The sequence below is a fragment of the Canis aureus genome, chromosome 16, assembly GCF_053574225.1.
Source record: "Canis aureus isolate CA01 chromosome 16, VMU_Caureus_v.1.0, whole genome shotgun sequence".
Taxonomy (NCBI): domain Eukaryota; kingdom Metazoa; phylum Chordata; class Mammalia; order Carnivora; family Canidae; genus Canis; species Canis aureus.
In genome coordinates, this window is record NC_135626.1 from 17,050,960 (window position 1) to 17,067,336 (window position 16,377).

Below are 16,377 nucleotides of genomic sequence, written 5' to 3' on the forward strand. Positions count from 1 at the left end.
TTTATTTTAGAGGACTAGGGCAAGAATATGGCTTCACTTCACTCATATTTCTTAAGTAGATTTTCACCATCTACTATGAAGTTAATGTAGAAAAAAATGCTCTTAAGGAATTCTTAACATATTTTAGCTATGACATTTGATTTATGTCAGGAAAAAATTTCTTGGGGCCCCAGCTTGCAGACTTCATGCAACCACTATTTTTTTGCAACTACTATTTTTAAGTAAAATAACTGAAAATTCTCTGTACCCAAAATATTATGTTATTAACAATACTGTGTGTTAACACATATATTGAGCATGTCCATAAGTTGGTGACATGGAAAGATGCTTTCTTTGATATTTGTCTTCTCTTTCTATATATTTGGGTTTGCTTTTGATGCTGTTTTTTCTTCTGCCTTTAGTCTTTCTTTTCTACATAAAAGACCTATAGAACAATTAACAGAAATGTACCACAAATCCCTAAAGCAAGTTGAAATAATACCTCTTTTTCTAGATTGTCTTCTGTTGCTGGTCACACCACTCCAAACTACATTAGAAAATTCAGCCATTCAGTAAATGAGTCCATTAATTAGGTGCTGCAATTTAACTGAGATGAATGACTCCAGGTTTCCTGGACTAGTGGAATTTGTGACATATGTAGAAGACAGCCATGCTGTTTCTGCCTGTGAGGAGCAGCCAGCTGGGAGTTTAGGAGAGGATGGCAAAGCTCTGGGCAGTGGTCCCATCAGAGTCATGTATTTTAAGTAACACGATTCTATAATAGTATCAGCGTGTTTCTAAGCAGTGCTATGAAATATTGTGTGGTGTTGTATCCTACTTTATAATGATTTTGTGGTTCATGTAGTTCCTTTCTAAACCAACTTCCAAAACATCATACAAGGGAAATGTAGGTTAAATTGCCTGCACATCTCCTTACTGGTATTTTTCAATATTAGTCTATTTTCTGCTCTAAGCTTTATTTGACTTTCTGCAGAAATGAAATTAGAAATTTCAAGACATGATTCTGTCTTTTATACCTTTCCTCTTTATTTCTACCTTCCCAACCTACAATCATTCCTGTTGCATCTTTCCTAGATATTGGATCATTGTAATGTTTTGGAATGAATAAAACATCTATAGCGGTACCCAGTGATTTTTTCAAATAGCCTTTAGTGTACTACCTCTTTGCAACCATTGAATATTACCTACTATGGGGAAATTTTTCCTCTTATATATCACTTTAGAGAAACATACCTGGGTGAGGGCCTTAAAGGTTTCAGTGTACACAGGCTCCAGGGATACTCCACTTGTCTCTGCAGCATGTTGGATTTGGTATAGCCACTTTCGTCTGGCACAATTCCTCAGATTCTCAGTATGGCTCCTTTCTAAAGTATTCACCAGAAACTCCACAATACTTTCCAGAACATGATCTTCATTGCCCCTGAGTTCAGAGACAACCAATTCTATGTATTTCTGAAATTGTTTTGAAGACAGTCTCACTTCTTGATCAGGTTGTGGCTTTGGAAATTGGATGTGTAGTTTAGCTAAAAGACATAAACATGAAACTAAAAACTAATCAAAAGTTCATTTATCTATGGGGGGAAATTTTTATTCCCTTTTTATCTCTGACTGAAGCCCCTAACAACTGCTCCCCATGGGAAAACAGGTGTATATCAAAGGCATCTCAAAGTCCAACGGAAAAAACAAAACAAAACAAAAAAAACAAAGTCCAATGGAGCATCGTACAATGACTTCCTGTATTGAGCTCAAGAAGTCCTATGTTATCTTCCCTGTTTATGTTTTTTTATTTTTAATTTTTTTGTGGGAGAGAGAGGAAAAAAAGAAAAGAAAAGAAGAAGGAGAGGAGAGTGGAGGAGGGGCAGAAGGAAGGGGAAAGAGAGACTCTTAAAAAGGCTCCATGCCGAGCCATATTTGGGGCTTGACCTCCCAACCCTGAGATCATGACCTGAACCAAAATCAAGAATTGGACACTTAACCAACAGCCACCCAGGTATCCTCTGATTTTTTTGTTTTGTTTTGTTTAAAACATCAAAACTCTACCACACTCAGCCAGGTGAAACCCCAGGGTCAACTTTGACTCCTCCCTATTTTTTACCTTCCATATCTAATAGGCCACTTAATCCTATCCTGTTAGCCTTTGGTAATATAGCTTTCTGCCACTCCTCTCCATTCCTACTTCCAGAATCCCAAGCCAGTATTAATCATTTACTACATAGTTAAATGACCAAGAGTAAGGCTCAATACATATTTACAAAATCAAATTAAAACGTAACTTGCAACAAGAAGCAGGATCAGACCTATAAACAGAGAAAACATACTGATGATGGTTGCCAGAGGAAAGGAAGCTTGGGGGATGGACAGAAAGGGTGAAGGGGAGTGGGAAATACAGACTTCTAGTTATAAAATGAATAAGTCACAGGAATAAAAGGCACAGCATAGGGAATAAAGTCAATGATATGGTGATAGTGTTGTATGGTGACAGATGGTGGCTGCACTTGAGGTGAGCATAGATAGCATAACATAACCAATAGAGAAGTTGAATCACTATGTTGTACACCTGAAACTAATGTAACATTGTGTGTCAGCTATATGCAAATAAAAATTTTTAAAATAAATAAATAAATAAATAAATATCACACAACTCAAGTGAACCTCAAAGGCAATAAGTCAAATTTCTGGCTTTAATTAATCACAGCATTTAAATAATCAAACACACCCTTCCAATTATTCCAAACAATATCTAATAAAAAGATATCAGCATGCAAAAATAAAAAATAAAATAGAGCACAATTTGCATTATGCAATTCCCTTGTTCAAAGTCCTACCATATTCAGTGACAGATGACATCTACACTTGAGGTATGCATAGCGTAATGTATAGAGAAGCTGAATTGCTATGTTGTACACCCAAATCTAATGTAACATTGTGTGTCAACCATATGAAATTTAAAAATTAAAGATAAATAAAAAGAGACAAGGGAAAAAGTCTCACCATATCCAGATCCAGTCCACTTTCCAATAATATCTAGCCATAATACCATATAGAAATTAGTTGCTCCAGTATCTCCATTCTACTTATGATCCTGACAATGTGTTGCCACTTCTGCATCCATAACTCTTTTATTTTTTTAATTGTACAATTACAAATGTGCTACCAAACCTGAATGTTACCAATAACACATCTTCCTCCATGTCCTGCCCTTGTTCCATACCCTACCTCCCCACGCTCCCACCAATATCCTGAAATTTTGCTTTTGCTTTATTTTTTCTTCTTTTTATTTTCCCAATAGTGTTATTGTGTGTGTACTCCTAAACAATATGTGGTTTAGTTTTGCCTATTTGTAAACTTCAGAAAAAGGACATCATACTATACATAGTTTCCTGGGATTTACTTTTTTATTCTACATTATGTTACCATATCATCCATGTTGTTCTTGTAGCTGTGACTCATTCATTTTTACCACTATATACTATGCCATTTTGTAAGCATACCACCACTGGTTTATTCTCCTGTCAGTGGGCATGTAGGTTGTCTCCAGTGTTTTGCTCTTATGAACAGTGCTATGAGCATTTTTATACATGTCTCCTAGTGCACATGTGCAAGTTTCTTTGATACTTATAAATTAATGTCATAGGTTATGCACCCTTCTCGTTTAAATTTCAAAATCTCTCCTTCCTGAAGAAGTCTTCCACTAGTTTCTCCTTCCCTTGAAAGACAAGCAGCCATTATATACCATTTATTTGACAATGAACAAATACTGCCTGGTACATTTAGTAATCTTATCAATGAAAGCTTCTCTTTTTTTATTTTTTAATAATAAATTTATTTTTTATTGGTGTTCAATTTGCCAACATACAAAATAACACCCAGTGCTCATCCCGTCAAGTGCCCCCCTCAGTGCCCATCACCCATTCACCCCCACCCCCCGCCCTCCTCCCCTTCCACCACCCCTAGTTCGCCTCCCAGAGTTAGGAGTCTATGTTCTGTCTCCCTTTCTGATATTTCCTACCCATTTCTTTTCCCTTCCCTTCTATTCCCTTTCACTATTATTTATATTCCCCAAATGAATGAGAACATATAAATGTTTGTCCTTCTCCGACTGACTTACTTCACTCAGCATAATACCTTCCAGTTCCATCCACGTTGAAGCAAATGGTGGGTATTTGTCATTTCTAATGGCTGAGTAATATTCCATTGTATACATAGACCACATCTTCTTTATCCATTCACCTTTCGATGGACACCGCGGCTCCTTCCACAGTTTGGCTATTGTGGACATTGCTGCTATAAACATCGGGGTGCAGGTGTCCCGGCGTTTCATTGCATCTGTATCTTTGGGATAAATCCCCAACAGTGCAATTGCTGGGTCGTAGGGCAGGTCTATTTTTAACTCTTTGAGGAACCTCCACACAGTTCTCCAGAGTGGCTGCACCATTTCACATTCCCACCAACAGTGTAAGAGGGTTCCCTTTTCTCCGCATCCTCTCCAACATTTGTGGTTTTCTGCCTTGTTAATTTCCCCCATTCTCACTGGTGTGAGGTGGTATCTCATTGTGGTTTTGATTTTTATTTCCCTGATGGCAAGTGATGCGAAAGCTTCTCATTTTTATGGTTGGACTTTTGTTTTCTATTACTTGGACTCAAAGGGTCCTAACTGATAGTCTTGAATTAAATTAAAAGTAACTTGTGGATTCTTCCTCTTCCATTTCTTCTTCTTCTTCTTCTTCTTCTTCTTCTTCTTCTTCTTCTTCTTCTTCTTCTCCTTTTATTCCTTTTCCTTTTTGAACAATTAGGTCCTAGGCCATTGGTAGGGCAGGGTGAAGTAAGCATTTCCTCCTGATCAAAGGAAGCCATGATGGCCCAGAGCAGGATACCCGAATCCAGTGGGGTAAGGAGGGCATTGTTCAGGAAGTGACTTGGCATGGGTTGTCAGAGCCTGAGCAGGTAAGGATGTTACCCATGTAAAAGGGCAATCTTCAGCCTATCTGAGTGGAGAGGGTGGCCCTGCAGAGGTTGTTTAGCTTGGGGTATCAGAACCCAAGCAGGAAGAAGAGGATATCCACATGAGGTATTTAGTCCTGAGCAGAGTTAGGAGGGCATCAAATGGAGGGACAGCCTGACTTGGGAAGTCAGGACCTCAGTGTGGGGGGAGAGGACAGTGTGGTGGGAGATTAGTTCCATACAGGGGGACTGATTAAATAAATTAAATAAATAATAAATAAATAAATAAATAAATAAATAAATAAATAAATAAAACAAGCAAAAAAGAAGGGAGCTACAAAAAAAGTGAGAAAACTAGAATGAACCCTGTTACTATTTTGAACTAGGAAGTATGGGCATGAACTTATGGTTTTTAATATTTTTAATACTATTTATTTATTCATGACAGACACAGAGAGAGACGCAGAGACACAGGCAGAGGGAGAAGCAAGCTCCATGCAGGGAGCCCGATGTGGGACTCAATCCGGGATCCTGGGATCACACCCTGAGCCAAAGGCAGACACTCAACCACTGAGCCACCCAGGCATCCCTGGTTTTTAATATTAATAGATATTTACACATGTACAGATGTAAATGTTTACACACACACACACACACACACACACACACATATTCTGCAGGAGAAACTTAGAAGCAGTGTGACCTGGGAGCAGTAAACACGTGTAGAACCAAGATCATGGCGTCTAAATACCATTCTCCACTAAAGGAAACCAGGGTTCCTCAAAGAAATGGGTGATTCCAGAGTGAAAGCAGGGCACATATAAGATGAATCTTGAAGATCTCATTGTGCAAAACAAGAGGTGTTCAAAGAAGAATGGGTATATGTTAAAAGGACACAAAAACAGTTTGGCAGTTTCTTATATAACTAAAAATACACCTACCCTATAGCCCAGAAGTCCTACTTCTAGGTATTTATTAAAAATAAATAAAAATATATATTCGCACAAAATATTTGTACGATTGTTTATAGCATCTTTATTCATAATAGCCAAGAATAGGAAACAGTCTATCTATTAGTTGGAGAATGGACTCACAAACTATAGTATATTCATGTAATGGAATACTACTCAAAAAAGAAAAAGAAACAAATTATTAGTACATGCAACAACATCTAAGAATCTCAAGAAAAGGATATGCTGAGTGAAAGAAGCATTAAGCAAAAGGGTATATATAAATGATTGCATAAATATGAAATAGAAGGGATAAGACATATTTATAGTGGAAAACAAATAGAAGAGTGGTTGTCTTGGGGATTGGGTTATGGGGATTGCATAAGAAAGGGGCATGAGGGAACTTTGTATTCTATATCTTAAAAAGGATATTGGATGCACAAGTTATGCTTTGCCAAAACTCAGTGAATGTACACCTAAAAATTAAGTATTTTGTTGTAATTTTACCTCAAAAGAAAAAAGCTGTTAACATATATCAGACTCTAATTAAAGATATTAATGCTGAAGTGTTTAGGGAGGAATCTATTGATGTCTGCAGTTTATTTTGGAATGTATCAAAAATAAGAGAAATAGAAGGATAGAGGGATAAAGAGATGAATAAATAGATAATTTTTAAAGTGTAATAAAGTGTTAATGGTAGAATCTAGATGGTAGGTATATAGATGGTCACTGTAAAATTCATTCAGTTTTGCTGTACACTTGAAAAAATTTTAAAGATTTTTTTTTTTTTAGAGAGAGAACAAGCGAGCACACATGACTAGGAGGAGGGGCAGAGGGAAAGGGAAAGCACAGAACCTGGCATGGGCTTTACTTCACAACCCCAAGATCATGACCTGAGCCAAAACCAAGAATTGGATGCTTACCCAACTGAGCCACCCAGGTGCCCCTGAAATTTTTCATAATAGAATGTTCGTGGGAAGAAGAGGACACAGGAGCCAAGCTGAAAGGACTCTCATTGGTCAAACTGGGACAATAGGAATGTTAGGATAAATAGTGTTAGTGTTGGATCACAATCCATTGAATAAAATAGGAAACCATGAATACATATTGTTATAATAAATGAACAAAAGGTTTGACCAGAAAGGGAATGATTCTGGGGGGCCTGGCTGGCTCAGTTGGTAGAGTGTGCAACTTGATCTTGGGGTTGTGAGTTCAAGCCCCACATTGGGTGTAAGGATTACTTAAAAACAAAATCTTAAAAAAAGAAAAAAAAATAAAGAATATTTCTATGGTTTCAACATACAAACACAAAAAACTTATTAATTACAAAGGGAAAAGAGTAATTTTTAAATGGAAGGAACTGACATATCATTTTTAATAAAATTCCAGTGTAATTAACATACAGTGTTATATTAGTTTCAGGTATACAATACAGTGATTCAACAATTCCATATATTACTCAATACTCATCAAGATAAGTGTATGCTTTAATCCCCTTCACCTATTTCATCCATCCCCTCACTCACCCACCCCCACTCTGGTAGTCCTCAGTATGTTCTCCAGGGTCAAGAATCTGTTTTTTGGTTTGTCTCTTTTTTTCCCTTTGTTTTGTTTCTTAAATTCCACATATGAGTGAAGTCTTATGGTATTTGTCCTCTGGCCCATTTTACTTAGCATTATACTCTCTAGTTCCATCCATGCTGTTACAAATGGCAAGATTTCATTCTTTTTTATGACTGAGTAATATTACACTGTATGTCAAGTGTGTGTGCTTTTATACCATCTTCCATATCCATTCATCTATCAACAGACACCTGGGCTGCTTCCATAGTTTAGCTACTGTAAATAATGCTGCAATAAACATAGAGGTGCATATATCTTTTTGAACTAGTATTTTTGTAATCATTGGGTAAATACCCAGTAGCATAATTTCTCAATTGTACGGCAATTTTTAATTTAATTTTTAATTTAAAAAAAATTTTAAAGATTTTATTTATTTATTCATGAGAGACACAGAGAGAGAGAGAGGCAGAGAGAGAAGCAGGCTCCATGCAGGGAGCCAGATGTGGGACTCCATCCCAGGACTCCAAGACCATGCCCTGGGCCAAAGGCAGGCTCCAAACCACTGAGCCACCCAGGGATCCCTATTTTTAATTTTTTGAGGAGCCTCCACAGATATCATGGGGCTTCTAAGATTTAATGAGAAGAACACAGCATCACTTACATGTTATTACTGCTAAAAGTGAATAATCTGAATTTAATCATGAAGAAACATAAGACAAACCTAAAAGGAGGACATACTAAAAACAATCAGCCTAAAATCTTCAAAAATGTATAGGTTATGGCAATCAAGGAAAGACTGAGGAGTTTCGTAGATTTCTTGTTTCAGAGTGAAGAAATAGCTGTTGTTTTACACTATTTGCCCAGTTTTCAGTTTCTTTAAAAACCACTATGTGAGTTTTTAAATGAGATTTTCTAAACAAATGTAGTTTTCAAGTGTTTAAGACTTCTAGAATTTGGAGACAAAATGCATCACCAAGATGTTTTAATGTTAAGAAAGTTAAAAATTCTACTTAGATAGAAACTTATATAGGGGTGCCTGGGTGGCTCAGTTGGTTAAGCATCCAACTGTTAATTTTAGTTCATGTCTTGATCTCAGGGTCATGAGTTCAAGCCCCATGCTGGGCTCCATGCTGGCTGTGGAGCCTACTAAGGAAAAAAGAAATTTATGTATTAAAACAGATATTATAGGGGATCCCTGGGTGGCGCAGCGGTTTAGCGCCTGCCTTTGGCCCAGGGCATGATCCTGGAGACCCGGGATTGAGTCCCACGTCGGGCTCCCAGTGCATGGAGCCTGCTTCTCCCTCTGCCTGTGTCTCTGCCTCTCTCTCTCTCTCTCTCTCACTGTGTGCCTATCATAAATAAAAAATAAATAAAAATAAAAAACAGATATTATAATTTAATAGAAAATTAAAGGGTGTATATATCCAACACATGTTAATAGCTATTACATGGCAAGTAATGGAGAAAGTGTGATTTAGTCCATTAAATTCTACAGTATAGACAGATCACATGTTTTACACATTTTATATATGATATTTCTTCTCAGAACATTAGGCTGTATTAGACAGGAATAAAAAGGGAAAATTACTGGCTAAAAGTTTCAAGTTGCCCATTCCTTATAAAAAACTTTCATTTTGAGGATACCAGCAGAAACATTTGTAGAAATTCCTAATTCTGTCACTTTATCCTATTCCCTCTAATTTTTATCCAATTTTTAATCTGAAATAGATAAGAAGGGTAGAGTAAAACCAAACAACAACAACAACAACAACAACAAAGAGCTATTTGAAGAGTTGCTGATCAATTATTAGCTAATGTTTGAATTTAGAATTTTCTTCCTTTCTTATAGAAGCTAAATCTGCCTTTCTTCTTCCATATGGCCATCAACTCAGCAATCATCCCCTTAGGCCAGGTGGCTACCAATATGTGTTTAGAGAAAGTCATTTTGTATAAGCCTACCCTTGGAGAGAATAATTTGTTCTTCCTGCTTGCAGAAATCTATTTCTGGCAGCAGATTGTGCCTCCTCATTACTTTCCTCCTTCTCATTTGCTGGGCTTAATTCATTACATTTTATGCTTTCTACCTATCCCTATTGCTGTACTTCAGTAATATGTATTGGAACTTCCTTATAATATCATCCTCAGATTTCTTAAATTCTAGAAATTGTCACATCTAACCTATTGCTGTACTTCAGTAATATGTATTGGAACTTCCTTATAATATTTATATAATATATATAATATAATATATCCTCAGATTTCTTAAATTCTAGAAATTGTCACATCTAACTGCTATCTTTTACAAATGAGGACAGGTGCTTCTGTTGAGATTCAGTAACCTGCCTTCGGTCATGTGACCATTTTTAAAAAGATTTTATTTATTTATTTTGGGGGGATGCAGAGGGAGAAGAAGGAGACTCCCTACTGAGCAGAGAGCCCAACACTGAGATGGATTCCAGGACCCTGGGATGATGACCTGAGCTGAAGGCAGATGCTTAGCCAGCTGAGCCATCCAGGCACCCCTGGTCATGTGACCATTAAGTGAAAGATCCAGTACTGGAACCCAGGTCTCCTGACCATTGTGTAGTGTTCTTTCCTCTATAGAACACAGTTCTGTATTATGAAATAATAAGTGGAAACCACTTCATTGTGTCCTTTGAAACTTCGTGCTTTGGATGCAGTTTATGACAAGTAGTGTAGTATAAAGTTTGCAAAAGACATAGTGAATGAAAAACACATGACAATTGATAAACTTAGGTACATTCAAAGATCAATGAACACATAATTTTTGAAAGAGTTGAAAACCTAACTAACCCTGATCATTCTTTTTATCATGCACCATATACTTTAAGAATTGGAAATCTAGTATGTAAAAGTCACCAGATAAATCTTTAAACCCAATGGAAAGCAAAATAATTTATACTGGAATCTAATCAAATGAATGAGGAAATTTATTATACTGGAAAAATAATTTTAGTAACTTTTGATTGGGAAGTATTGATCAGAAGAGAAAAATGAAGTTTAGGAGAAGTCATTAAGGAGAATTAAGTGGTTAAATTATTAAACCCAGGAGAAACTTGCAAGCCAGCTGCACTTGAGAGGTGAATCAAACCTTGTAGAGGCAGAGAGATACAACAAAGAGAGAAAATAGACAGAACTGAGAAATGTTTTGGATATTTTAAACCCTAAGAATGAGGGTAGCTAGGTACAAAAGTAATATAACTATTTAACATTAGGGTCTTGGACAAAGCACTCTACAACATATTCCACTCCTGTTAGCTCTGCCATTTTCTACACTTCCTATCAGCAGTGCATGAGCGTTCCGACTTCTCTATATCCTTGCCAACACTTATTATTTTTCTATTTTTAAAATTACAGCCGTACAACAAAAGTAACAAAAGCAAAAGTAAGTAAGTGGGAATACCTGAAACTAAAGGTTTCTGCACAACAAAATGAAAAGGAAACCTAAAGAATAGGAGATAATACTTGTAAATCATACATCTGATAAGGGGTTAATATCCAAAATACATAAGGAACTCATATAGTTAAGCAACAACAACCAAAACAAGACATTAAAAAATAGGCAAAGATACTGAACATATTTCCAAAGACATGCAAATGACTGAAAAAGTACATGAAAAGATGCTCAACATCACTAGCAATTAGATAAATGCAAATCAAAACTACAATGAGATATCTCACACCTGTCAGAATGTCTAGTATCAAAAAGACAAGAGATAACAAGTGTTGGCAAGGATGTGGAGAAAATGTAAAGAATGTAAATTGGTATAACCACTAAGAAAAACAGTATGGAGTTTCCTCAAAACATTAAAAATAGAATTGCCATATTATCTAGCAATTCCACTTCTGAATATCTACTGGAAAGAAATGAAATCACTCTCTCGAAGAGATATCTGTACCACCATGTTCATTGCAGAATTATTCACAATAGGCAAGATATGAAAAAAAGCTCTAAGTGTCCATCAGTGAATGAATGGATAAAGAAAATGTGATTCCTAAATGCACACAGACACACACACATAGACACACATGCGCACACACATGCACATACTGGAATGTTATTCAATCATGAAAAAAGATGGAGTGCTGTTGTGGATGGATCTTGAAGCCATCATGCTGCGTGAAATCAGACAGAGAAAGGCAAATATTATATCATGATATATACATGATCTACATATCATGTAGGATCTAAAAAAAGCAAAACTCAGAGTGTAAAATGGTATTTCTTAGGGGTTATAGTGGCGTAAATGGGGGACTGGTGGCCAAAGGGTATAAACTTTTTTTTTAAAGGTTTTAAAATCTATTTTAGAGACAGAGAGCATGCGCAAGCCGGGGGAGGGGCAAAGGAAGAGGGAGAGAGTCTGAAGCCAACGCCATGTGGAGTGTGGAGCCCAACATGGGGTTCATTTCTACAACCCTGAGATCATGACCTGAGCCAAAACTGAGAGCCAGATGCTTAACCGACTGAGCCACCCAGGTGCCCCAAAGGGCATAAACTTCTATTACCGGATCAGTAAGTTCTGTGGGTCTAATGTACAACATGGTGATAATAGTTAACAGTACTGTATTATATACTTAAAAGTTGCTAAGAAAATAGATCTTAAATGTTCTCATCACAAAAAAGAAATAGTAATTATGGGAAGTTATAGAGGTGTTAACAAATGCTACTTTGGTAATCATTTCACAGTATATAAATGTATCAAATCAACACATAGTACACCTTAAACTTGCATGATGTTTTATGTTAATTATATCTCAATAAAGCTGAAAAAAATTATAACCATATTAATAGGTGTGAAGTGGTGTCTTGTGGTTTCAGAACCAGAGTTTTAACTATACATGTCATAGTACTGGAAAATTTGAAGCCAAGTTGTTACCACACCTTTAATAGGAAAATTCTTATCTTTTTACCTTTCTTCATGGATTCTTTTTCCATTCCCTCCTTGTATGTGTACAAAAGTTCATCAATTTCCTTCAGATCCAAGAAGCCTGAGCCATCACTGTCCCACTTCTGAAACAGGGCTTCTAGGAGAAGTTCCTGTCGGACTCTGGAAGCATTTTGTCTAGTCTAGGGATACAAACAAGATGACAAAGTACAGAAGACACACTATTCATTGTGCTAGCTGCCATCCTATGTTTATCCTTCCAAAAGTACAGCACTATTTCTAAAAACAGCTTTATAAAAGAAAGCTGAAATAGCATATTGATGGGAAAATGAATCATTTAATTTTAATCCTCTAAACACCATTTCTCTGTTTCACCCCTAGACCAAAAATACCAAACCCAACCCAAACAAAAACAGGCATTCTCTGCATTGGACTGAAACACATTAACTTAGGAAGAGGACTACACCTCTAAAGAATTTTTGATTCATTTCTTTCTACTCCCTCACTGATTGTTCAGAAATGTGATAAATACATGGCACGTTCTACCTGGCTTCTTGGTGGGAGATGCTGTGCAGTGAAAGAGGATGAATGTTAGTATTCAAACAATGAAAAATGACTGCATTCAAGAATTATTTTTTTATATTTTAACACAACTTGACATTGATTTTATTTACCTTTTAGATTTTTTACTAGGTTAATTATATAAGTTAGATAGATAGTAACTAAATTATTTTTTACATAGATTTAATTGCTAAAAGAAAGTGAATATATAGCATTTGGTTAAATGGGGGAACTGCAATTGAGGAAGCAAAAGAGATATCAATTCTAGGATTAGATTGAGAAGACTCATAAGGCTGCTGAGGTTAGTGAATATGCCTGGTGAGTGTAATTTATGTATTTCACAAAAGAGCATATAAATTGTTTAAATGGGCTAATGTGTATGCATTTATCACTCAAGTAACTAGTTAAGGTCTTAGGAAATATGTTTTACCTGGACTCACATGAATAAAAATATATATACAAATAATAATTGTACTCCTAGGTATGTGCATTTTAAATTCATTCACACAGCATATAGTGTGCACACACACACACTTTTTTTGTACATACACATATCTACTCTTCAGAATCTGCTCTTCAAGCTTCAGAGGAGCAAAAGAAAGCTGTACAATAAACCATCTCCTGCCACCAGCAATCATGTTATTAGGGGAATGAACTCTCTGGAGTGTGATCTCGGAACATTTGACAATAAAATAAAATATTTAATGGCTATGCTCATTGAAACAAAATGATAAATTTGGTTATAAATCTTTTCTAATGAAATTTATTTCTTTTATTAAGTAGGTTCCATGTCCTGTGTGGAGCCCAATGCAGGGCTTGAAATCATGACCCTAAAATGAAGACCTGAATGGAGATCAAGAGTCACATGCTCAGCCAACTGAGCTACCAGGGGTCCCTTGGTTATAAGTCTTTTAAAAAGCCACATTAGGAGTAACTGAGGTTGAGAGATTTACTAATAATAGTGACTCTACTTGTTTTATTGATAAATAATATCGCTCACCTGTTCTAAGCCACTTATTTTCTCTTCTTTTGTTTCAACATAGCCCCTCTTAAAAAAGGTTGTGAGAGTCTCACTGACACTCAAGGGGACATCTTCACCAACAAATGTCTCCAAAAGTTGCACAAACTGGAGCAGATTGAAGGAAACTCCATTGAAAGCACTTCTACCTTTTACTTCCTTGTAAGACTGAATATTTCTGATAATTGAGTGTAGGTCTAATAAGCAGGAAACATACAACAAACAGTAAAGTGAACAATTTCTTAAAGCTTAGGGAAAATATATGAGTACTTATTGTAATAAACATCTGCTGCCTTTTTTCTGTTAGGAATCTATGTTCCCCTCATCAGGAAAGCATCTCTTCCTTATTGTCAGCTTATATTTTTATTTTTATTTCACATGTACAAATATTTCATTTTTATGGCTGAGAAATATTTAATTTATAAATATATCACAATTTTTAAATTTATTCTCTTACTGAGAGACCCCTGAAATATTTCCAGAAAGTTTAGGCTATTATAAATATACCTGGTTTACATATTCTTATATGTGTTTTTGTTGTTGTTGTAAACATGCTTTTAATTCTATTGGATAAATACCTGGGATTGGAATTTCTGGGCCATGGATAAATATGTGTTTGGTTTTACAATAAACACACAGATATTTTCTGAAATAACTGTAACATTTTACACTCCCACCAACAGTACTGAAGAGTTCCAGTTTCTCCACAATCTTGCCAATAGTCAGTGTTGTCAATCTTTTCCATTTTAGCCATTCGGGTCAGGGGTAGTGGTTTTTTCATTAATGCTAGCCTGTTCTTTCATGATGGCTAATGACATTGCACACATTTTCATGTGTTCATGGTCATTCTTATGTATTTTATTTGTGAAGCATCTATTAGCATGTTTTGCTCATTTATATTACGTTGTTTATCTTCTAATTTTTGAGTTGTTGAAGATCCTAATATTTTCTGGATACCAGTCCTTTGTTTGATATAAATTTTGCAAATATTTCAAGTACTTTTTCCACATCTGTGACTTATATATTTCTTTAATGACATCTTTTAATAGACAAAAGTATTATTTGATGAGATCTTATTGTATTACTCTTTTAGAATAATTGGTTTTTTTATGTTTTAAGTTTTCATTTAAATTCCACTTACTGTACAGTGTGATATTAGTTTCAGGTGTACAATTTAGTGATTCTGGACTTCCATACATCACCCTGTGCTCATCATGACAAATGCACTTTAATCCCCATCACCTATTTCACCCATCCTCCCAACCAACTCCCTTCTGTTTACCATCAGTTTGTTATCTATAATTAAGAATCTGTTTCTTTCTCTCTTTCTCTCTTATTCTTTCCCCTTTGCTTGTTTGCTTTGTTTCTTAAATTCCACATATGAGTGAAATCACATGGTATTTGTCTCTCTCTAATGTCACTTAGCATAATATACTCTAGCTCTATCCACTTCTTTTTTTTTTTTAAGATTTTATTTATTTATTCATGAGAGACACAGAGAGAGAGAGAGGCAGAGACACAGGCAGAGGGAGAAGCAGGCTCCATGCAGGGAGCCTTACATGGGACTTGATCCTCGGTCTGCAGGATCACACCCTGGGCTGAAGGCAGCGCTAAACTGCTGAGCCACCTGGGCTGCCCTAGCTCTATCCACTTCATTGCTAATAACAAGATTTCATTCTTTTTTAGGCTAAGTTATACTCCATTTATATATATTTATATCTAGATATGTTACATCTTTTCTTTTTTAAAAAAGATTTTATTTATTTATTTGAGAGAGAGAAAAAGAGAACATGGCTGGGGGGAGGGGCAAAAGAAGAGGCATAGGGACAAGCAGACTCCCTGCTGAGCACAAAGCCATTTGTGGGACTCCATCCCAGGATGCTTGACCAACTGAGCCACCCTGGCACTCCTACACTACATCTTCTTTATCCATTCATCAGTTGATGAAGTTTTGGGCTCTTTCCATAATTTGGCTATTGTTGATAATGCTGCTATGAACATTGAGGTGCATGTATTCCTTTGAATTTGTATTTTTGTATTCTTTGGGTAAATACCTAGTAGTGTAATTGCTGGATCGTAGGGTAGTTCTATTTTTGACTTTTTGAGGAACCTCCATAGTATTTTCCAGAGTGGCTGCACCAGTTTGCATTCCCACCAATAGTATAAGAGGGTTCTCCTTTCTCTGTATTCTCACCAACACCTGTTGTTTCCTGTGTTGTTAATTTTAGCCATTCTGACAGGTGTGAGGTGGTATCTCATTGTAATTTTGATTTGTATTTCCCTGATGATGAGTGATATTGAGCATTTTTTCATGTGTTTGTTAGCCATCTGCATGTCTTCTTTGGAAAAATGTCTATTTATGTCTTCTGCCCATTTCTTAACTGGATTATTTGTTTTTTGGGTATTGAGTTTGATAAGTTCTTTTTAGATTTAGATG

At 36.1% G+C, this 16,377-nt stretch overlaps 1 protein-coding gene across 34 annotated transcripts in view; it reads right to left on the bottom strand.

Moving 5' to 3' along the window:
* EFCAB5 (EF-hand calcium binding domain 5) overlaps positions 1-16,377 on the bottom strand; it is a 176,974-nt gene that overhangs the window by 33,858 nt on the left and 126,739 nt on the right. For all 34 annotated transcript variants that reach the window (XR_013354113.1, XR_013354110.1, XR_013354109.1 and 31 more), the window contains 3 exons: positions 13,923-14,137; positions 12,387-12,543; positions 1,234-1,523 (listed from right to left, as the gene is read on the bottom strand). Coding sequence is in view for 25 of the 34 variants with exons in the window: in XM_077851861.1 (XP_077707987.1) it covers positions 1,234-1,523; positions 12,387-12,543; positions 13,923-14,137 (662 nt within the window). In the remaining 9 variants the exon portion in view is untranslated. The remainder of the gene's footprint in view (positions 1-1,233; positions 1,524-12,386; positions 12,544-13,922; positions 14,138-16,377) is intronic.